The sequence below is a fragment of the Sphaerodactylus townsendi genome, linkage group LG13, assembly GCF_021028975.2.
Source record: "Sphaerodactylus townsendi isolate TG3544 linkage group LG13, MPM_Stown_v2.3, whole genome shotgun sequence".
Lineage (NCBI taxonomy): Eukaryota > Metazoa > Chordata > Lepidosauria > Squamata > Sphaerodactylidae > Sphaerodactylus > Sphaerodactylus townsendi.
In genome coordinates, this window is record NC_059437.1 from 35,414,532 (window position 1) to 35,438,816 (window position 24,285).

A 24,285-nucleotide genomic window follows, 5' to 3' on the forward strand; every position below is an offset into this window, starting at 1 on the left:
GACGGACAAGTGCTGAAGCACCTACAACTGGCAAGTATTAGAGCACCAGGGAGGGTGGAGGAAATCAGAGGAAAGTAGGCGGGGCCAGTCACATGTCCATCTCATAGCGGGGGCCCATAGAGCGGGAAGCATTCCACTACCTTATTGGTGCTTCTCCTGCCTCGCCTTCGTGTTGTGATTTGCGATTGCTTGCGGTGAATCGAGGGCGTTCTCTCATTGGGTGGCGTGAATTCCGGCTTCGAAGAGCGATCGGAGCAATGCTCCCGGAAGTTCAATTGAAGCTGTTTTATAATCGCGGAGATGGTGAGGTTTAAGAACAGGTGAGTGTGTTTAGGAGGTGTGGTTGTTGATGAAGTTATGTTTTGTAAGCTGAGTGCACGAGAGAAATTGTGTTGGATCATCAGACTAAAGTTGCTCTGTATAGTCTGTCAAGCAGTGTTTTCCCCACATTTGACTGGCAGAAGCGAATGAAGGGGCTGCTGTATAGCTTGTTCTTGGTAGTTGCTATTTGGAGGTAGTCCGTCTCTGTTCGTGGAAAGCCCATTTAAAGAGACCCGTAATCTTATGAAAAGGATGTTTTTAATTGAAAGGATCTAACCATTTACCCAAAACCTTTGTTGGTTATATTTTGGCCTACTTGCCACTGATTTATGGGGCAACAAGTGTTCAATCCTCATTTTATGCTTTCCCCCACCCCTGTGTGGTAGGTGAGGCAAAGCATGATTGCCATGAGGTTATCTTTTGCATTTTTCATTGTAAGTTTTACGATTATTATGTTACACTGGCCACCTCTTCTGTTTCTTTTTATAAGTTATTTGTGCTAGTTACTGTCATCACATCTTCTCATAATGGGTTTCATTTTATGTTATGAAGTACTACCACCTTTTGTAAGTACTGAACTTGTTTTTCTCCTTAGGTTTTTTTTAAAGGGGAAAGAAGAAATGATGATTTATGCATTTACCAAACAGTGCTCACCTATCTATTCATCCAAATGTCAGTGTATTTTTTGTTCTCTTTTTCCCCAAAGGCAAGAGTTTTTTTGGACTAGTCTGATAATGTTTAAACTTAAGGTGGGGCTTGCTTCTAATTCAGTATCCATTGTAAGGTGTTTTTGTCAAACATGGTGCAGAATTAGATCACAGATTTCAGTTGCAGCATAAACCAGCCTGAGATAGAAAAAGAAGAGTTTAGGTTTATACTCCCCTCTTCTCTGCTATAAGGAGACTCAAAATCCCTTCCTCTCCCCACAACAGACACCTTGTGAGGTAAGTGGGGCTGGGAGAGTTTTGAAGAACTGTGACTAGCCAAGGTCACCCAGCAGGAATGTAGGAGTGGGGAAACAAATTTGGTTCACCAGTTAAGACACTGCTGCTCATGCAGACCAGTGGGGAATCACCTGTTCTTAACCACTATGCCATGCTGGCTCTCAAAATAGGTTTGTAAATGTAGGTTTGTGATTTAGATGTGTTTCATCCCTCAACAGGAAGTAATGTTCCATAGTTCCTCTTCCAGGTATTTCACACCTTCCTTCTTACCCTCTAGCTGTTGGTCTGACATGCTGCCTTCTTTCTGCTTCTACAGATACTTCCTCTGTGAGATTATCTCTGAAGACTCACGGTTTCAGCAATGCATTGATGAACGAGCTGTGCACAATACAGTAAAAAATGTTGTTGCAAGAATGCATGGAGACTTTGGACTGGCATGCTGTTCCATTGCTTTTTCAGGTCTGGTTTCGGATAATTTGAAGTCGGGATCCGTGTCTATGATTCCCATCTTTAAGGAAATCTATCCTTGCCTTTCCCTAAATCTCTTTACAGGCCTATGCCAACCCCTCTCTTTTGGATAATATTTGAGATTTAAATATAGATGGGCAGTAATAACTTGCTCAGATGGCATTGCACTCACTGGCAAATCCAAGAGGAATAGCAGCAGTCAGGTTGCACCAGTGGGCAGGAGAAGACAAAAGAAGCAATGTTGAGAATGTATTTAGCTCTTCTAGATCACTATGCATTCCACAATTTGCTTTGTCAGGGGATCTTCTATAGAAATTTATCAGTTTCCACCTTAAAACATGCAGGGATCTAGAAGAGCTAAATAAAGTCTAAACTTTGCTCCTTATTTGTCTTCTCAAGGCCAAGAGAGGCCTGCCTTGGCTCTGGCATGCATCTGAGGAATTGGTTTCACCAAGAGGTAAGACATGTGCTCTGCTACTTTTCACCCATGACACTTAAATTTGGCTGAGCTATTTGTCCCATCTTGTGCTGATGCAATAGCCATTGCCCATGCAGTAACCACAGGGTTTGGCAACATTTTTTTTTATTTGGAGGAGGTCCTGAACTGAAAGCAGTCCACCAGCCTTCCTTGCCCAAAGCCTAAGCTTCTGAGACACCATTCCTCTGGTAGAAACAGGTACGTGTTTATCAAGGTAACTAAAGTAGTGCAGACAAGTTGCTGATGTGAGCTATGTTAGCGATAAGTCATACTGGTCAGTTGCGGTCTCTAAATCATAATTCAACAAGTCTAGTCCATTTACTGAACTGGCAGCTGATATTTTATTTTCCCCAAGGTGGTTTTGTTTTGTTTTTCCTTGCAGACAAGCATTTTTTATATATTGGCTGGAAGATACAATGGAATAATCTTCAATTCTGAGCCTGTTAAAGATTCGTTGTAAGGGGATTGTTCTGTTTTATATATTTCCCCAAACGTACCCTGAAAACATGAAGCTGTCTTGTATAGTCTGGTCACTGGTTTTTCAAGGTCAATAGTCTACTCTGACTGTAAGGACTATATAGACGCACACACAGCTGACCTATGGAGCATCATTCTCTTCTGTCTCTTTTCTGCAGTGAAGTATCTCAATGCCTACACGGGGATAGTACTTTTGTGTTGCCGGAAAGACTTTCATCGACTTCTTTGGTCATCTCTACCTTTTATAACATACTTGGAGAGCAGGAACCAACGATACCCATGTTCCTTTAACACACTGCATGTTGGAGGTGAGCTCTCTTGCTTGGGTCTTTCCTTTCCAACAGTATACTTGGTTAAGTATGTGCACTGAAGTCTCCTGCCTTGGATAGACTGATTTTTTTGTTTAGTGTCAGCACAGCACAGGAAATGGTTAATGCCTCCAAGTTTGTGGGCAAGACCTATTTGAGACAAGACCCTTCCAGTTCTTGTTCTGCTTTTGACTACACAGTGAGCAGACATTTCTGCAAGAATCAGAAAGGTTATCTGTAACATCTAAGAGTATTTCATCTCTGACATGGTTACATTGGTTGTTTTTTATTTTAGAGCTGTCCTGGCACTAAACAGAAAGTACTTACTTCACAGCAAGTCCAACACCATTTTCCTTGGTAGTATCTTGCCAGAAATGAGGAATGTTTTATGAAGGCTTGTAGTATATCCCCTACATGTACTTTTTGTGTCATTCTTCCCCATGATTTTGCCCTTAAGTTCTGTTTTACTGCTCAATTATTAATTACTACTACCAGGAAAAATACTGGTTTTAAGATTCAGTTGCCCCCCTCACCTGTGGAATTGTTCACTTTTTTCTCCTCCAGCTACAATAAGAAGATGTCAGAAATTCCTAATTCACTACAACAGGAAACAGCTACTGGTGTTGCTGCGGAACTGCACCAGTGAAGGTAACCAGCTGTGCAAACCAGGCCAAGTTTAAATGTGGCCTCCCTGGAAGAAAATACACTCTATTGGAATAGCAGTCAGAGAGCAACACAGAAGGAGAATCTCAGCACCCAAGTTAGCAAGTTCTTGGGTTGAATATAGGAATGTCTTCTTCCAAAATGCATGTTCACTCCCTTTAAACTTCCCTAAATCTATGCCTTCTATGCAGCCTGTCAAGTAAATTTTTTTCTTCTAGGCTTGTTGGCTTTGAGTGTTGCTGCCAGGTAGAAGAAGAGTTTGAATTTATACCCCACCTTTCTCTCCTTTAATGAGACTCGAAGGGGCTTACAAACTCCCTTCATCAACCAACACACTTTGTGAAGTAGATGGGGCTGAGAGTTCTGAAGAACTGTGACTAGCCAAGGTCACCCAGCAGGAATGTGTAGGAGTGGGGAATCAAACAGATAAAACCCTGCGCTCATGTGGAGGAGTGGGGAATCAATCCTGGTTCTCCGGATGAGAGTCCACAGATAAAACAGTTTCTTGTTTCAGAGAGTACAGAAAACCCACATATTATAGTTCTGAGTGCAGAATTCAGCTTCCTGGGGGTTTTATAAAGCAGGATTCTAACCCTTATGGACATCAATGTGCTTCAGACTGTATGGCCAAGGGATGTTGGAAATTCAAAGGACTTCATGTGAATCCTTTGACCAAAAAAGGGCTTCAATTTGAATGAACAGAAATAAAAGCTGCTTTCAAACTGCACTCTGGAAATCCTGGAGTTTTCTTGAAATTTGGTATTAGCTGTTCAAAGACAAATCAGTAATACTGGACAGTGATGATGGAACAACAGGCAAAATATGAGGCTGTGGAACCTTAGCCAGAGGAACAACAGGCAAAATGTGAGACTGTAGTACCTTAGCCAGAGAGCTCCTGTGTAATTCAAGCATGGGCCTTAGGACCATTTGTGGACTGATATTCTCCATTTTTGTTGCAGCAGACAGACAGGCTATCCAGAAGTCAGTGGCGAGCTGTACGTTTGTGGAAGAGGAACACTTTCAGGATGAAGAAAGTGATGACAGCGCGCAGATGGCGTGAAATGACTTGGGTTCTTTTAAAGCACACACCTGGACTCAGTAGATCACACTGTCTCCTTCCACTCCACTCCCTTTTTAAATTAAAGGATTTATGAACAAATGACAACCCAGTTTATAGCGTACCTGTCCTAAAAGGAGGGGGGGATGTAAGTATCTTAACCAGCATCTTTTTAAAATCATGCCACAGCGTATACCCCATTCTGTTTTCTTCTCAGAGCAGCAGTTCCATAATCAGCGTTAAGTTGTTTCAAAAGCACTTGATGAGCAACACGATCCTTGCAATCATGAAAGAGAAGGGAAATTACACTGCCTGTAATGTAGTTCTTTTCATCATCTCCATTTAGCTCAAATTAACTGAAAAAGCATTTCACCATTACTAAAAGAGGCTTGGAGTCTCCTGGGAAAAATATTCTGTCTCTAAGAGGAAGTCAGAATGAAATGTGACTTAACTGGATATGGGCAATCATCTTTGAGGCCTTGTGGAGGCACAGAGGACTACTTTTGCTGACTGGCGGACGGAACTGACAAGGCCCCTGAGGACAAATCACACAAGGTCAAGTTAGAACCGAAAGGGCTTGCCTGTAATAATAGCTTGGGGAAGGGGATACTCTTGGTAGCTTAAAAGTTGCTGCAAAGTTCAGCTAAATACTGATCCAGTGGAGTATGAACTGATATTACTGTTGAATAATACTGTTGAATAAATAATGAGAGAATTGGTCTGATGCTTTTAAATGGTAGAAGGTGATACAATTCCTATAGCCTTAATTGCTACACAGTTGAGTCTTCCTACATTACTTTTCTCCCATTATTTGGTTGCCTGCATGTAAATGACATTTTTAGATTTAACTGATCAGTAGTTAGGAATAACTCAGTGTTTTGTCTATGAAAATAAAGGCAATGAAGAATTCTGGAGAATTTGAAAACTTGCCTGTTGTGTGTTTTCTTTTTTAGAACTGAAGTATTATATGGCTTGTTTTTAACGTGTACTATGCTTTCAGCAAAAGTGAAGCTTAAGGCAGCTAGTAACACAGGATCAGGTCCTTCTACAGGATTCAATCTACCAAATGCATTAAGTGGGAAGGGAAAAGGAAAGGCAATCTCTACTTTTCTGCCATGGGTATGCTTTTGGATGGAAAATTAACTGTGATGACAGAAGAGCAAACCACTCACAGAGTAAGCACTTACATTGGTACTATGAGACAAATGCAAGAGAGTACAGATAGGGCATCAAATTCACACCACACATCAATAGCCCTGTGTTCATACGTTTATTGAAACTGTTTGCCTTTGCTGGTATGATACATGAAGCTCACTGTATTCAACACAGCTTTTAATAAGTTCCCAGTTAAGCCACAAGCAATGATCTTTTTTAAATGAAGGGAGAGAAGTATGGCTGAAATAACCAAGTCCAAACCCACACCATTATACCGAGGAGACCAGCATGTCCTTAGTCTTTGGACCTCAAGCGACAAAGATGTTTAACCACGCTACTACCTGTTCATACTCTGCTTCTTTCAGTCTTATGATAACACCACACACAGCTAGATCACCAGACTGAGTACAATGGCTCTCTGAGCCTATTATTGCTCTATTTAAGCCCTTCCCTCTAAAGTCAAGGACTGTAGAAGGTGTAATAGAACCAAATTATTTTGCCACCACCTGTTATTTTAAAATTAGAAATTTTAATCTACATGGCCCCTTCCGCACATGCAGAATAATGCACTTTCACAATTGTTTGCAAGTGGATTTTGCTATTCTGTACAGTAAAATCCAGCTGCAAAGTGCATTGAAAGTGGATTGAAAGTACATTATTCTCCCTGTGTGGAAGGGGCCTAAGTGTGCTCTAGAGGCATTCGTTATTTCCAGGGAAGCAAGAGGACATGTTGCTCAGCCTTCTGTATCTACTACACTCCCATCTGTCCACACAGGCTTACCATTGGAATCCCTGCCTCTAGTGTAGCACACAACTGCACCATGCTGGCAGCACAGTTTTTCCCCCACAGACCACCCGCAAGTCAGGCTAAAATTAAGCTTGGCACAACCTGAAACACTGACTGAAGGGTCTGAATTTTAATACTTTATTTTGGTATCAACAAGTGAATTAATTGAACAGAAGCTTGCTTTTAATCCCCACCACAGCCCAGTTCCAGAAACAGACTTTATTCAGCTGAAACGTAAAATATTCACCTATAGCAGCAAACAATAAAATAAAGAACACACGAAAGCAAATGAAAGAAACCTGTCCGTTACCAAGGTTATTTTGTATGAACCACTGAGGTGCTGAACAGCAGAGTTTGCTTCTGTTTCTTTTTCTTTCCTTTTTTCTCTTCTGCAAAGAGTAAAAAGTCAGCTGTAGACTCAGTTTTGACAAACAGCAACCCTCTTATGATGATTAAACACTAGATAATTGCCCTCAGGTAGCAACTTTACCCCTTTCAGTTGTTCAAGTATGTCATTCCTGTAGCTACGGTACTTGACACAACCTAAACTTCAGCTTTAACCCACAAACTTCCCATTCCAATCCTTAAGACCCCAACCCCTGGTCAGATTAATAGATATCACACACAGTCATATATCATGCCTCGCTATCGGAAAATAAGCTTGGCACTCAGGTTGTGTCAGAGTCAATCACTTACGTCTTAAGACTGCAGAGTGGGGCTCCTTACATGCAAACACCATTCCTATGGCAACACTTCCAATCCAGTGAAACTCAGACAATCATACTGCCAATCCATGCGGCCATTTCACTCTGCTGCCTTATGAATTAGTTAGCAGGATGAACTGCTACATCACCGAAAGACAATGCTATTGCACCTTCTCTTACCGAAGAAGTGGCTAGCAGTGGATGGCTTGTCCAGTTTTAGGAAAGCTGCTTCCATTGCCTGACTGAAGGAATTCTGGAAACTAGGCACAGGTATTCGGTCTGAATTATCACTCTCCCCATCACTGTCCCCTGCAGCAGGAGGTGCCAGGGTGGTATTCTCTTCTGAAAAAAAAAAAGATTGTTCAGTAAGGCCTCTAATAAATTCTTGTGGAATGGCATATGGGGGGGCGGGGGCGCAAGTGTTGCATAACTTCTCTATTAAGCCCCCGCTGCAACACAATTGCATAAATCGAAACTTTCCTACCTTTCTTCTTTGGGATAGTTTTCAGCCATGTTTCTGGTTTAGCTTTCCCAGCCCGCAACATCTACCATAAGTAAGAGACACAATCAGAATGAAGACTCAGATCAGTCATCTCTAACAGGAATTACTTCCGTTTTTCCAGGCTTAACCCATTTCAGAGCACTCTGCTAGGCTCAGGGTCTGAATTCTTTAAGTCAGTCCTTTGTACAAGGTAATCAAGCATTTAACTTGGTGTAACTGAAGATTCTGTACAGAGGTTATTACCTGGGCAAATGAGGGGAAGGGAGATTCTTCCTCTAGGCTCCCAACACACAGAGAGGGGCTGCTGAGGCTGGCTGTAGGTGACACTGGAGTCAAAGACTCTGTAAGGAGAGGAATTGCACATTGAATGCAAGAACTAAAAATGTCCTTAAAGGAAAATGATTGACTAGAAAGCAGTAAATATTAGGCTCCCAATTCCATCATTTCAGCACTATCTATTCAACAGCACTTCTTTTCCAAGTCTCTTTAACTTATGTATTCTGTATGACTGGACATAGTTGACACCCCATCTTGCTTCTCACAGTTGCCTAAGGAAGTTTGTGCAAGGCCAGGCACTTTTTTTAAACATCGCCTCTATGGCTTGCGCTAAAATGCAGGTACTTAAGCCATCACCGGCCAGCTAAGGACCTATCAAACGTTCAGAGAAGTGCAAGCATGAGTCATCAAGGCTTTTGGCTGCTCACCTGGTTGAGACACAGGGCTTCTACTGAGTAATGATGGCAGAGCACTGCTTTGGTTCTCGGTGCCACAGGGTTCTTCTGAGGAGCTGAAGGCAGGAAACTGCTGCAAGTTCTCCAAAGCGATCGAAACCTCTGGATCTAGATAGAAAGCCAAAAACTCTGTAACACATCCAAGCTTAGACAGGGTCTCCAATGCAGCTATTCAAGTCAGTTTCAGTTCTTTTTATCTCCTGTCTCTACTGCAAGTAATGCTACCAGGATGCCACCCATTTGAGTGGCTCCTTAACATTCCTACTGGTTAGGGGAGTTTGTCCCTGGAGTCTCTTCTGTAACTTTTCCCACTGCTTCTGCATATCTATTCACCTATTTCAAATCACATTCAAGTATAATCACAAAACCTCAAGGTAGAGGACAGAGAATTTTCTCCTAGCAAGCCTTTTAAAATTTAGAGAAAATCAGCATGGCAAAGGGGATATAGTTTTTGACTAGACACCAACGCATGCATCCACATTGCATCATGGAAGCTCACTGGGTGACTTTTGGACTGGTAATACTCTCTCAGCATAATCTGCTTCACAAGGCTGTTGTGAAAAAATCGAGGGGAGAAGTATGGTTGGTGTAAGATGTTTTACATACACATATACAAAGGCAGTGGGGTATAAATACAATACATAGTCCCTTTGTCTTCAGTATGATACAAGTCATTTCAAAGGAGTGCCACTTACATCTGTCCTGCTTCTTGTTTTCTTCCAACTCAATCCTACGTTCCCGACGCCGCTCATCTCGAGCTTTCTTCTGTCTCAAGCGCTTTCTTTTTTCAATGTCATCTAGGAAGCATTGAGAAAAGATCTGATATGACACAGGCTGCCAGGCATCCTTTCCCTCAACCTCCTAGTTTGGTAATAGCAAATTGTATCTTCAGCCACCCTCCTTTGGACATCTTGAGTGTGTTAGGATGCTGGAGTAGATGTTCTTTACGAATGGGGTTCTAACTTACAGGTTCTATTTTCTAGCACAGGATTTCGTTTCCACATATGTTTAGTGTTCCCTGGTTTCCAACCCACTTTTATTAATCCCTCAACACAAAACAAACTCTTCTATTTCAGCTAGTGGAGAGGCAGCATCCCTTCCAACTTTCTTACAAGAAACTGAAATAGTGCTCACCTGCAAACATCAGCAAAGTTTCCTGTGAAATCACGGGAGGCTTCAAAGCCAGTTCACAAATACTGAACTCACAGGTGAGTGGTAAGTGACACAGATAACGATGGCGCTGCCGAACATCCTAGTAACAATATACAGGTTCATGTGTCAAGCACAAATCATAAAACAAAAAAACACAATGAATCAAACAGGGAATAAAGACTTGCAAAATTTAATACAGAAATTGCACACCCTCACACTATGGATGTTGCAAAAATAATAATCTCATGTGCAGCGGTAGCGCTAGAGAACTGCCCAAGAGCAGTTTAGTCTCATGGAGTTTCTCAAGCACTGAATAATGCTAACAAATTCTCCAGAAATAAGGCAAGAATTAAGATTTACAAGAAAACTGATGAAAGGGTTAAAAACACAAAACAAGAATTATTTGTGACCAGCGTTCTCATTCACCAGTCTTTTCAACTGGGCACTATACTTTACTGAGCATTGATACTGTTTGACATGGACTCAGAACTTAGCATATCATGTCATTTTGTATTTTGTTGTCTCCAGCCATTGAGAATAGTTGGTGCTGCCAAACATCCTGTCAGGGGAGGAGGAAAGAGCATTCATACATTACAGTACCTATCCTCTTCCTTAAGTTGTCAACTGGTCAGGAGAGTATAAACAATGTACTTCATGGAACCTCAACCACCAGTTCTCTCTCTATTCCTTGTGCTAAATGGAATTCCAGACATTAAAATTTCCAACAGACAAAAACCTAGCTTAAATATACTGAAACACAGCAAGCTGCTGGAAAATGTTCTAGCTAGCTTTGAACACTCATCTTCTCACAAGGTTAGGCCTAGCTTCCCTAGGCAGTCTTAAACAGGATGATGCCACCATGGCCTTACTGACCACAAATAGGAGAGTAATTACCTCTGTCATGGAGTAGCCGGATATCTCAACCACAGTGGCAGTGATCTTCTCTGGACTCTTCTCTAGGCTGCCATACTCATGCACAAGGCAGCGAACATTCACTGGGTGAAGGTATAGGCACTGGCCATCCTCTGCTACAGTGTGCAAAGAAATCATAGGATGGTTATTGAAATAATTGGAGACTGACATTAATGAAATAACGGGAATTACTGAAATAATGGGAAATTATTAAAATATTGAGAGATTACTGAAATAACAAGAAATTAGTGAAATAAAGGGAAATTGAGAATATCCCCCAGGTTTTAGTTTGGAGGAAATGCTCTTCAGTCTACCACTCTGTAAAGTATAATGCTTTCCAGTTCAGTTAAGTTAGGAGGCTTCAAACAGAAAGCTAAACTACAGGTCCATGGCCCCAAATCTTCAGCAGTTCCATGCTTGTGTACATTTGAAACATTACTGAACAACCTGCTTCATCCCCCCATTGCACAAATCCTTTACTACAAAGCCACATTCTCATGTCTACCCAGTACAGAAAAAGCATATTTCCCTTCAGACATCACAGCACTGAAATTTCACCCATTTTCTTCAAGTCTGCAGCCTGCAATTTACCTTTGGGATCCATCCTTTTGTGTGTACAAGCAAGGTCAGAATGCAACCTGAAACTCCCATTCAACTCCTCTAAGTCCCTTTGACGTACATATATACAGGTCCCTGCGAGGCTTCTGGTAATTTTTTGCTTTATTGCTAGGTGTGCCTGCTCTTCAGCATGAGGGACAGGAGCATCCTTTAGAAGAGCTGCTTGAGGTTACACTATGTTACCCAAGTATCATTACCAACAGCACCCCCCCCCCCAAATTACTAAATGAGAACCCATCACCCCCCAGGATGAAGTTGGTTTTTAATGGTGAAACCACCTCTGTGGATCACTTTCTGAGAATCCTTTAAGTACTGAACTAACCTTGGTAGAAATAGTAGCATGGAGAACTACTTGGGTGCCTGCTGCTGAATGCTGAAGGCAGCAGTGATTCCTCACAGGCAGCTTCAGACAGACTAGCCTCACCCAGTTGATGTGGGCCTGCTGTGTCCACAGAATCTTCAACAGCATCCACCACAGCCTCCTCCTTAGTCTGAGCGAGGGGTAGGACAGCACTGGCAGAATCCTCAGAAGGAGGTTCCAGGATCTCTTCATCAAAAGCAGAAAGATACTCTACGGCACACTGTTAAAGCAGAAAGAAGTTATAACATTCCTCTTCCTCCACCCACTCAAACAAGCCATAGAATCCATATTTCTTCATGTATTTAAACAAGCCATAAAAATCAGCTGCTATCACAATAGTGCTGTCACGTGTCAAAGTGGTACCTCTGCCTAATAAGATTTTACTAGACCCTCCAGGAAGTGGCAAGTCCAGTTTACAAATCCTCCCATAAGCACTGGAGCCCCATTAGAAGTGCTCCCATAAGCACTGGAGCCCCATTAGCACCATTAGAAGTGTTTTAGAATCTGTGGGGAAGTGTTTCAACAACACTCAAGTTCTCACCTTCCTCTCTTGGGCTACTGTTTCTTCTCTGTCAGAGGAACCCATCAGGACTAATTCTTCCACTGCGGTAGTGGTCTCTGCAATATCATCATCCCTATCTTGTCCAGAGACCAAGATGTCCTCTCGATCCTGTATCAGGATTAAGAAAAATGTTCAACCTTTAGTTGGGGTTATAAGACACAGTTTCTATTAGCATTTGCTAGATGGCAAAAGGTGACTAATAGCCATGATCTGCCAGCTTGCAACCACTGCTAGCTGAAGTATTAACCATTTCACCTTTCCATCAACATTCTGCGTTTTTCAAATGGCTACAAGTACCCAACACTGCATATGCTTAAGCACAACTGGGACTGTCCAAGCTTTATTATGCATCAAAAGCAAAGTAGGTCTTTGAAACCACTGAGCTTTGACTCAAAGTTTTATGAATGCAGGCAGAAGTTCCTGAAGAATTTCAAACTGGTTCACAGAACACTACACAAGTCTTAGGCTGATTATGTGTTTGCTGCGTGGTGGGGGTGAACATCAATTGCAGAAATATTCCTGTTATGGGCGTACTGCTTCAACCCCCGCTTTCACTTTACATTCTCTCCAGGCAAGTGAGACCATTTCTAGCACGATTGTAATTTTGCTTCGCTGCCAGAGCAGGCAGATTTACCAGTAAGCACAGCTTTACCCCACCACAGCCAGCCTTCCCGCTCCCTTCCACTGCCATCCCCACCTTCTCCCTTGGCCCCCCCTTCCATGTTGCCAGCTCCTTCAAGTGAAAGAAAAGAAGCTCACTCACACAGGCTTAGCTAAAACACACCAACCTCTGCATTCTGTCAATAAGTCGAGATACTGACAAAATAAACAAGCCTCTTTGTACTTCCGTGGCAGTAGCAGCAGGGGGTGGGGTGGGTGGAGATAATATCGGCATGGTCCCCTTCTTTAGCAACCTGTGGTCCAAAGAACTGCTTTGCTCTTTCATGGTGGGGAGGGGGATTTATTTTTGAAACAGTAATATTGATAAATGTTTAAAGTTCAAACTTAGTATAAAGACTAAGCCAGCAATCTGGTGTAATGAGATCTGTGAACAAGAATAAATGCCTTTAAGAATACGCTGATGGGCGGAGTGAAGGGAACCAGGCTGCAAGAGTTCTCTGCAGGAAAACTGCACACCCAGGAGGGAATGCCTTCTCACATGTAAACAGAGTAACAGGAGGAGAGCCACTGCAAGCCCATCATGCAGAGAAGAGTCCCAAGGTAAGTGTTCCATGAATAATGGACATTAGATTTTAAAATGAGGATGTATTTGACTTTGAATGTGTTGAATTTCTATTTCAGCTCTGGTTGCTATGGAGCTCTCAATTGTATTTTGTCCATGAATACCTCATGTACCAGCTAAACAGAGGATCCAGAAATTGGCACTGGAAATAGTGATTCTAAACTGCTTATTGCTTCGGCCCAGTCTAACATAATGTATAGCTCAGTGGTGGCGAACCTTTGGCACTCCAGATGTTATGGACTACAATTCCCATCAGCCCCTGCCAGCATAGCCAATTGGCCTTGCTGGCAGGGGCTGGTGGGAATTGTAGTCCGTAACATCTGGAGTGCCATAGGTTCGCCACCACAGGTATAGCTTCAGGGTTACTGCAAGGATGAAATACAACCCTGAAAGCACAGTGTAAACCTGCAAGAACTACAGAAAATCCACTCCTATCAGTTTAAGCCACCACTAGTAAAATTTGTGGTTCTCCTTTGATCTCCAACATAATAGAATATTTTCAATCCTTAGCAAAGGAAATACAAAGAAAGAGTTCAAAGATATCTATATTAATAGGTCTGCTATGCAACACAGATCCAACACCAACACATTAAGTAATCATTAAGAGGGTCTTGCCTTCAGTTCCTGGATGGCAGCTTCAATGAAACATGCTTCAGGTGTGTGCTTGTCCTCCTCATACTGCTGTAGGAGGGCCACCTTCTCCTCTGCAATTACCTCCTGCAGCACTTGAGCCTTGGAAGCTAGAAGGAGCTTTGAATATTGAGTGTGTTGCTTATCTGTGTGAAGAGAAAACACATTGGAAACAAACCATGACCGCTTAGCTCTGGACACCCAGAACTGTGATATTCCCTGCTACAAAAAACAACCACCCTCAAAGCCTGTTCGAAGAGGATGCTTCTTCCTTACAATAAAGAACTCTTAATATTCATTAGAAATAGTTAAGAATCTTGTGCTCAATCTTATATTGCATTCAGCAGGCATTACAACCCCTGCATCTAGCACAGGGGTAGGGAACCTGCGGCTCTCCAGATGTTCAGGAACTACAATTCCCATCAGCCCCTACCAGCATGGCCAATTGGCCATGCTGACAGAGGCTGATGGGAATTGTAGTTCCTGAACATCTGGAGAGCCGCAGGTTCCCTACCCCTGATCTAGCACAACTGCGTCTTACACAACTATTATTAGTAAGGGATCTGCCATGAGTCTTATGGCTGGTCTCCAAGGAGTCACAGTCAAAATACATATTTTCATACAGCTTCTTTTGATGTCAACAGAATCTGAAGGCTTTTCCAACAGTTTACAGCACATAGTAAGATCTATCTAGCTCCAGCTCCATATCTTTAGGACACAGGGCTATCCACACAAGATTGTCTTGTAAAGAGATGTTTTGTAACATATGGACCATAGATCCTTGGATTCTACCAACCCTCCTAGGTTGGGCAGGTTTCTGTCACCCCCAAGGCTTGCTTCCATGGTGGCCGTACATGCCCCGCACCCCATTTCAGGCCATTTTGACCTACGTGCCAGAGCATGGCCATACTTCAACTGGGTCCACTTGTTTCAAGCTCCCATCCAGAAAACAATATTGGGTCTGTTTCAGCCAGAAGCCCCCAACTGAGCGCAAGCCCAGTCACAACTGATTGTCTATTCATGAGAATGGAGGCACCATTGGTAAATCCAGGGAAGAGCCACCAGACATCCCTTGATCATGCCTGGATACAGCAGAATTGAGAATTCTCTCCACAAGGACATTTTGTATTACTTTTTAAATGTTACCACAGGTATATAATCAATACCTGCGCACTCCTTTGGGAGCCAACTTATTATTGAAAAGCAGGGTTCAAATCAAGGTAAAATTAGCATTCCCAATTGCTCTGTCAAGGATTGAGCACCCAAGCACTTCCCCATGAGTGCAGAATAACGGCTAACTATGTTAGCAAGGGGTCATTCAAGGCAGCTAATCCAGTGACTCCAAACTATAAAAACATATAAAGCCTTTTTATACAATGCCCAAGTCATTGGCTTGTACTGTCTATCCTAAGAGGGAAATCCCCTGTTCCAAGCATCTGGGATGTACCTTTAAAATCATAACTGAATTCATAGCAGCTTTTGTCATGTATTTTCTCAATAAACATACAGTAATAGTACAACAATTATCCTACGGGGGGTCCACAATTTTTTTTGACGTTAAGAAGGGGGTCCTTATACTTTAAAAGCCTTGCAACCACTGTTGCAAACAGCCATGAAATCCCAACACACATGGTCAGCCTCAAATCACAGAGCTGGCAATGCTTCCTAGCATTAATATTAAAGAAGACTCACCTCCCAGGTGAACAGGCTGCTCCACATTCATCATCAGCTTCACTTTTGGCAATGCCATCAAGGCCCCCTTTTCCCGCTGCATCAGCTGCATGGTAATTGTATCACCCACTGCATACTGGTGGGTTTCCAGAGCAACCACACTAAAGGGGGGGGGGGGGAGGAAGGAGGCAAGGGGTGAGCAAAAGGCAACTCTATTAACAACAACAACAACAACAACAACAGATGTTCAAAGAACCTCTTTACCTCTTGAGGTCCTTCTTGTGAATGGAGCCATAACAGATAGGGCACTTAGTCCAAGTCTTTTCGCTCAAAGAGAGATAGTGCAAGATACACGGCCAGCAGAAGATGTGCCCACAGCGGGTGATCTTAGCTGCAGTGGGCGGGTAGAGACATATTGGACAGGAGGGAACTTCATGGCTGTAGATTCGCTGGGAAAGCACAACAGAATCTAGTTTACTAAGCTAAAGTCCAGCTATACAAATGCTTTTTCATTCAAGGACAACCCTTACTTTGGAAGATGCAAAGTGACTACTCTGCCAGGAGGACACTCCTCCTCCATGCCTGTATTTTGTCTATTAGAGAAACTTTCCTGATATATATTGATGAAAGAGCAAAAGAAAACTGCTAGCAAATACTGACAATTCTGATATAGAAATTATTTTAACTCCCCTTTCAATGTTCTCTTAAAATGAATGGAATTTTAAACAGCACACCCTGTTGAAATGCAGTTGGAACAAATCAATTTAGAGTCTTATATTCTAAAAGGGTAGCCAAGAGATCTTTGCCAAGCTGTTCTGTCCAACTTGAAAGTTTAAGCACAACTGAAATGGTCTGATCTCTTGCTTCTGTCATGTTTCCAAAGCCTGCCACGCAAGACTGTTCTAGACTGCTATTTGAAGAAGTTTAAACTGAGCAACTGCCAGGTTTAGAAGGTGGCAAATGACCCACTACTGTATGGTCACACAGGGAAAGGCAAATCTATTGCTACTGACCACTTGTTCCACGAAGTCCCAATTGACCAAGGTATCTGGGTCAGTGAAGTGAACTGTGTAATCCTGATCATCACAAACCACAAACTGGCAGCTGAAAGGAATGTACATAACAGATTATAACTCAATGCTCTACAGAAAGGGATTCAAAAATACAGATTTTTCAGGATTACAAGCAATGCCCGCCTAGTAATGGCTGGGATATTATCTATTGCAGGATTAAATGAAAGGATAATCATGCTGCTGTACAAAACAACCTCTAGCAGGAAACCAATCCACTAATTGTTGGCAATTTAATCATGTATTTAATGATGATCAAGGGGAGGCAAAATTGAAAATGACTCTTATTAGCTTAAATTTCTATATAGCTTGCCCTAATTAGAAATGTTGCTAACATGTATTTCCATGAGTTAAAAATCACTTTTGAAGCATTTATTAATATTTAGTTTTAGATAAAACTCTCTTTCTATCTGAAGCAGATGTACATTCTGAGCGTCCAGCCAAGCAGTTCACATTAAGGCAACTCCAGGGCTTTCTAGCTTCAAAGCCTTCTTAGCAGAATTAGTATCCATTGTACTGAGACAGATTAGAAATTCAGTACTTCTACAGAAAGAATCTGAATACATTTCTATAGGGCTATAGTGCTACATCAATTAGCCATTTTAAAAAAAAGCTTTCCAGTGGTGTTGCGGGGAAAATGACAGCTGCAGGGAGCTAATAAAGGAAAGCATGCAGGAAGTTCCCAAGTTGAACTCCACTGCCAACTGGAACATGGCTCTGCATTTGCTGCAGCCATAAAAGTCACACAAAGCATCCTTGCCATTTTAAAACAGCTTTAGATACCTGTAGAATATTTTCAGTAAAGCCACGTTGATCCCCCACTTACTTAGCCTGCAGAAAGAGCTCCTTGTTAAAAGGTTTGTTCTCTCGCTTGTTCCTTCTCCCCCAGCTGCCACGGCCATTTCCATCGAAGTGATTTGCTTGGCCACGGGGTTCAAAGGTAAAATTCAGTAAGTGGTTCAGACTGATCTTCTTAGGACCAGAAAACTGGGCAGGGCTGAACTCTGCCCGCTGGGCCTCTGCTACCTAAAAAAAAAGACAGACAAGTAATTGAATGAATCAATAAATCAAATAAAAGCAATGTCACAGAGGCCCTTTCCGCATGGGCCTTTTACAGCGCCCTGGGGACGGCAAAAACGCTGTCCCGAGGGAGCTGTTCGGAAGGGGGGGGGCGCATTTGCTTTGCAGCCGCGCCGCCCACGCTCCTCCCTAGCGGCGCGAAGCCGCCATTTTCCCGCCTCGCTCCCCGAGCGAGGTTTTTGGAAAACGGCACCATCCCTCCCCCTTTGCCCAATCGACTTACTGTCCCTGCGACCGTCTGGCGCGTCGCTGAGGCCTGGGGACATGCCCCCCTGCCCTGCGACTCCGGAGTGGACGCGTAGGGCACGGGGGTGTGTCCCCTGGCCTCAGTAACCCGCTGGACGGTAAGTCAATCGGGCGACGGCGCAGCACGCCACCGTCTTCCTGGTCATTACCAGGACTGTTCATGCGAACGGTCGGGGGGCGGGGGGGTTGGGTCAGGGTCATGTACGCCGACCTGACCCCCAGCATGGCCGTGCGGAAGCAGCCATAAATACCCACTTTTGGCAACACTAACATGTAGGAAATACAAATCAACAAGATTAGTCCAGTATGAATTTTTGAAAGTTTGTGTACAAAACTGAAGTATCCCAAGTTCAATAAGCAGATGCATTTTACCTCTGGACTGGACTTGCAACTAGCAACACCCAAGACAACAATATTGACCCGATTGGGGAGTGGGCCAAACACAAGATTTAAGCTATAAGACAAATATTTGAGATTCCAGCATATGTTTATGTCAAAGGATCACTTTGAAATACTGAAATCAAGATTTTTCATATATTTGTGTATGTGTGAAGTGCCATCAAGTTGCTTCTGACTCATGGTAACCCTATGATTCAATGTCCTCCCAAAAGTTCTATAAACAGCCTTGCTCAGGCCCTGCAAATCTCAAATTGATAATGCTACTCCCCCCCCCTTCCAATACTCACTCCACACCATCTTTCCTTAAGATATGTTCTGCATACAGATTAAGAGATGCATTTAGATATTTCTAAATCCAGGTACATACTGACTGGCTATGAACAGCCATTATGCAATGAATGGGGTACTCAGCAAATTTCTAATGTATGCAATCTTTACTTTGGAAAGTTTTGAATATATTGCTCATATTCAGAGTATGGCCCCAAGCGGGGCCTCTCTTGTAACATGCAACAATAACATACTTTTTAGAGAGGGCTTGCTGGAATGTACTAATTCTTTCTAGAGTTCCTTTGTGTTTCAGTCTCTTCTTTTACCATAGGAAGCCATCCAACTAGTTGTTTCTTGCAGAGCTGGGAATTGGTTGTCTTTTCCTCTATGATTCAACAAATGATCCAATGGTCCAAGAGCCTTGGATCCCACCACCTTTCTCCTTTTATTTAATTTTCAACTGCTCTCAAAATTCCAAGCCTCTTGGACCATATTCAGGTCTCATGCTGAAAATGTTTGTTCTTTTTCTTCTGGTTAATTGACAAAGTCACATTCCTTTGCAATCTGGAGAGAGACCCACCTACTTGGTAAGCACATGGTTTTGCTATGTTCATGATTAGAGATGTGAGTGCCCAAGGTGGGGGAATGTGTATGCCGACAATATGGGAAAACATATGCCTCCCCAGAGATTGCCCCCATTTCTGCCCAGAAAAATTGGAAAATTTTAAAGAAGCACTGAAATAAAAATCCTATGAAATGTTTTCTCTTACAGTAAGGAAAAACCTTGTCTTAAAAAACATTTCACTCATTCCAAATGCATAGCATAAAAAAGCATGAGAGCTTTTTCCAATTTTCCTTCCTTAGGGTCACCACATTTAGTGGAGCACTGGAAAAAACCTCATGACCCCCTGCCCCTCGGAATGAGTGAAACGACAGGTAGGTTTTATCAAAACGTACAGATGATTTTTTTAAAAAAATGAAATACAAGGTATCATTGTCCAAATTGGACAATAACTCCTTTGCCTATGGTAGACATAAAACAAAATATGTCAAAACACTGTATAAATGTACGTAATGGGGGAGGGTTTCCATAAGAGTTTCGTGGGGACTTGAAAAGCTGGAATTCAATTGAGTGAGAATACTAATAGACCCATCCTAAGGAGAATTACTCCAGTCATTTAACAGGCTTAGACTAGAGTAACTCTGTATAGGATGCCCTGTAGGACATGCACACTGATGGAATTCTCCTTTCTACAACTATGTGATGTTTTTATCCCTACTCTACTTCCAATGATTTCAGACTGGCACACATGATTCTCTTCTCATAACAACCCTGTGAGTTAGGCTAAGCCAAGAATGACCAACCCAAGTTAACCCAATGAGTTTCATAGTTAAATGGGGACTTTAATCCAAGTATTTTCATTTCAAGTCTACTTATGTAAGGATCAGAGGTTCTATACTGGTGAGCATAGACTGTATTCCAATTCTCAGCAGAGTCAGGACTTCCTTCCCACTGTACTCAAGCCAAGAATTTAACTATGACTACATTACTGATAAGCAAAGAGCTCTATATCCCCACAAAAGAGAGTTGGGTTGCTATTCTGGCCAACAGTTAAATCAAGAACTCAAAGTACAATAAAGGGAACAGACAATCTAGAAAAAAAGACTTATCAATTGAGTGGGTAAAGATTAAATGCAACAGGTGCATGGTAATGTTGAACAAAATTAAGACTAGCAATGAAATGAAGCATTTTATATCTCAATTACTCAAAGCCCAGAAATCTACTGTAACTCAGGGCTAGTGAGATTGTCAGAGGGTCTGTAGTAAGCAGGTTTCAGTTGGGCTTTACTACAGTTTGGTGCTACCATATAAAAGATATATTGGCACTGATTTTATCATAATGTGCTACTTCCTATCTCTAACAGCACTTAGACTCAATAGTTAATTGCAGAAAGGAATTACAAGTTGAAGAGTGTGTGCCTACTTATTTCAAAGTAATCTGAATTTACACCAAGAATACTCTTCTCAGACCCCTCTTTAATATTTTGTCTCACAACAAAAACAAATTCCCCCATTTGTTAACACAGCAGTAGAAGAGAAATATATTCTATGAGAAGAAGCAGGTGCAAGCAATAGGCCTGATCCAACCAGCTTTTCCATGGGTGAAAAAAGGAGAGGCACCAAGAAAGGTACTCTGGAGATCATGGACCCTGCATAGTCAAAGGCTATGGGGAGCTGAAACAAAGGGGGGGGGATTGGGTGAAAATAATGGCTGTATCTGACCCAATCATTTTGTCCCCCCAAAAACTTGTTATCCAGGTAGGACAGAATCTCACCTCTTCTCGTCTCCCACCATTAAAAGAAGCACTAAAAGGTTTGCAACCACTGGCATGTCCTCCCCTCTGAGGGGGCATCTTATTAAAAGCTTTGCTTTTCTGTGAAGTGGAGCGACGGGGCTGGCTGGAGAAGTTCTCATTTTTTGGATATGAAGTTTCTCGCTTACGATTATAACGCTGCCTGGATCCATTTGCATTTTTTCCATCTAAAACAACATAAAAAGGTACATATTTACAACAATTAATACAAATGCAGAACTTCTACAGTAGCTTTATTTCATCAAGTAACGTTTAGAAGTAGTGCTCATTATAGAAATCTTTAAACAGAAATAATAAGTCGGGTAACTTTAAAAAACTTTAATGCACATAGCATACAATTAGAGGATTTACAAAAATAATAAATGGTACTGATGGAATGCACTCTAGCAATCTATTATGTTATCCTTTTACACTTATTTACGTACTACTCTCTTTAGCAGCAGCCAGTTCAACATATGTTGGGACATTTATTAAACAAATTTTTTTTGCACACATTACAGCATAATGCTCTTGGCTACATGGACCCCTTGAGCCAAGCCTTTCTATTTGGCTGATACAAGCCTAAGAAGTGGCGCAAAAAAGGGTAGTCGTAGTTACAATGCCAAAGAAACATAAGCCTTAAGTCCCCCCTTTAACCTCCCTTACTTGTTTGCAAGAGCTTGCATTAGTATTTCTATCCCACTGACACCCAAAGCCCTCTACATTTTTGTATTTTTGTCATACATGGGATCTTGCTTACTTTTAAGTAGATTTTGGGTCATGTTCCTATAATCAGACCCCATTTTCAGATTCACAAACATGACACTGTATGTACCACATTTTAGCTGCCTGTTGTGGAAACATCAATATGTTTAATGTCACCTTTCGCTCAGCCAATCTAGAGACTAAAATGTCTAGACAGATGCCAGAAATTACTATTAAATCTAAAACAGCAAGCTCTCATAGCTAATTACACCTTACATCATGACATAAATGCTTCCTTGCACTGACATTATGTAAAGCAACTCACACAGAGGAAGTAATTAGGCTTCTCTACAACCCATATAGGCTCCATCATGACTCAAGACTTCAACACCCAGGAAAAAAATTGTAGGTAAAACTTTCACAACCGTAATTTAAACAACAGACAAGCAAAAATCATCACCCCTCTTCCCAAAATCATTTGCAACACCACCTGTACAAATTAGAACCCAGTGCCCCCACACACAACCCTGACCAACTAAAAACAGCCCTTGCTCCACCCAAAACCTTTTATCGCTGAACAACACACTTCAGCATAATTATCTAACTTGAATTACAACCCTAGTTTAAATGTAAAACGTCTCTATAGGAGTCCTAAGGCTGCCTGCCACAGCATTTTCTGTTGGTTGACAGCACAACCCTCAACATATAATTAGCAAAGAAAATAAGGAAAGTTCTGCTGGATCAGATCAGTGGTCTACCCAGTCCAGGATCATTGCTCAGTGTTTAGCCAGCTCCCCTGGAAGGCCAGCAAACAGGGGAGAGAGGCCTGGATGTTGCCACCTGGCGCTGGTTTCCTGAGAACTGCTTCCTCTGAATGTAAAGGTAGCAACTACCTGTTCTCCATGAATCTGCCTAATCCCTTTTAAAAGCCCACATCCTCGAGATGTCTAATCCGACTGAGTACTCCCTCGCCAAGAGAGAAGCCATCGCAGCCGTCGAAGAGAGGTCGCTATTTCTCCTCGCTATATGAGGAAGCTGGACTTCCTAAGGCTTTCGCACCCTGCCCTTAACCAGCAGCACCTCTCGCAAAAGGGGGTCGGCTGGCCAGTCGCTTACCGCCTTTGGGCTTGGAATCTCCGCCGGCCGGTCCGGTGGAGTTAGAGCGGGGCTGCTGCCCTTTGCCTCCTGCCGCCGAGGAACCGGGGCCGAGATTGGAGCCACAGGGGCTGCTCTTGTCCATCCCGTCGTCGGTGAGAGCCGATGCTGCTACCTGCGTGGGGAGACGCCGCAGCATCCACGGGCGCCGCGGGGGCGCTACTGTTGCGGGAGGGCGAAAGAAGGCGGCGGCGGCTGAGGCCGAAGCCCAGGCTCATGGCCCGGCAGCGGGGTCGACGCAGCTCAGGAGTCTCGGCCACCTTCATGGCGACATCTTCCTTATGGCTTCGCCTTGACGAGAGGAATGAACAGAACTCACTTGTCGAGTTAACAGCCTCACCTGCCGCCGAGCGCGGCCGGGCCTGCGGGGCCCCCGGGACGGGAGGAACGGCGGAGGGGCGGCGGAGGAGCCCCGCAGGGCCAAGACGGCCCGGCGCTGACTCCGGCCTAAACGGGCTCGGAGCAGATGTGCCGCCCAAGGGAACCCTCCCTCGGGCCGCCTGGGCACAACCGACGCCGCCTCGCTACCACCGCAGCCCTGTAATGGCGACGAATCGCCAACAGCAGTGCCCCCAAAAGGACCCGGATGAGGCTATTTCTACCAGCAGGCGGGGCCAGATTTGCCCTCAAAGCATGCCGGGTATTGTGTTTTTTACCTCTTGTTTGAATGGCTTATGTGGAGAAGAAAACTACAATTCCCTGCGTACTTTGTAGCAAGCCTTGCTCTCCTTTGACATAAACATATTTCTACAGCAGCTGATATAAAAGGCAATGGTATAGAAGAGTCAAATGAACACGACTGAAGGGGAAACTTTACCTTTATAGAAGGGTCAAACCGAAATGCTTCCTCTGCCATCTCCTTCTCTTCGTAGAACCTGCCGCATGTACTTACTTGTTTCTAGTTGAAAACTGGTGGCTGTGGGTTGAGAATCCTCATCGTTTTGCGCTTCTCTGTTATAATAATACATTGCATTTATATGGCACTATGTTTTAAAGGCGCTTCATGCACGCTATTTCTTTATTGACTTATACTGTAGTCCACCGTTCTCACTGAGATTTAAGGTGGATGCAACTATTCTGTTCGGTTGATCATGATTATTATCCCTGCCTTGCAGGAAGCGGACTGAGATTTTCTGTACAAAATTATTCTAGATCAAGCCCATTGAAATAATAAACTGGAGTAAGTCTGTATAGGACTGCACTGTTATAACTTGCCTATGATTAATTGATAGGTAAGTTTGTGGCACAAACAATATCTGAACTC

The 24,285-nt window shown here is 42.9% G+C and overlaps 2 protein-coding genes across 3 annotated transcripts; one reads left to right on the forward strand and one right to left on the reverse strand.

The window, feature by feature from the left end:
- The first annotated feature begins 205 nt into the window (after positions 1-205).
- On the forward strand, positions 206-5,641 carry POP5 (POP5 homolog, ribonuclease P/MRP subunit). 2 transcript variants are annotated; one of them, XM_048514639.1, is made up of 5 exons: positions 206-320; positions 1,582-1,724; positions 2,847-2,996; positions 3,561-3,644; positions 4,619-5,641. In XM_048514639.1, the coding sequence occupies exons 1-5, from the start codon at positions 301-303 to the stop codon at positions 4,717-4,719; spliced, it is 498 nt and encodes a 165-aa protein (XP_048370596.1). In that variant the 5' UTR covers positions 206-300; the 3' UTR covers positions 4,720-5,641. The 2 variants fall into 2 exon arrangements, with proteins under 2 accessions (XP_048370596.1, XP_048370598.1); XM_048514641.1 differs by having other exon boundaries at positions 4,622-5,641.
- A 326-nt stretch (positions 5,642-5,967) lies between these two features.
- RNF10 (ring finger protein 10) lies at positions 5,968-23,605 on the reverse strand. The gene is made up of 17 exons (XM_048514349.1): positions 22,983-23,605; positions 21,144-21,349; positions 17,641-17,840; positions 16,758-16,848; positions 16,009-16,193; positions 15,766-15,905; positions 14,059-14,219; positions 12,180-12,308; positions 11,600-11,858; positions 10,642-10,775; positions 9,730-9,847; positions 9,291-9,392; positions 8,569-8,703; positions 8,108-8,205; positions 7,847-7,907; positions 7,543-7,704; positions 5,968-7,047 (listed from the first exon to the last, which is right to left on the reverse strand). Exons 1-17 carry the CDS (start codon positions 23,158-23,160, stop codon positions 6,974-6,976), a joined length of 2,433 nt encoding a protein of 810 aa, XP_048370306.1. The 5' UTR covers positions 23,161-23,605; the 3' UTR covers positions 5,968-6,973.
- Positions 23,606-24,285: the final 680 nt, after the last annotated feature.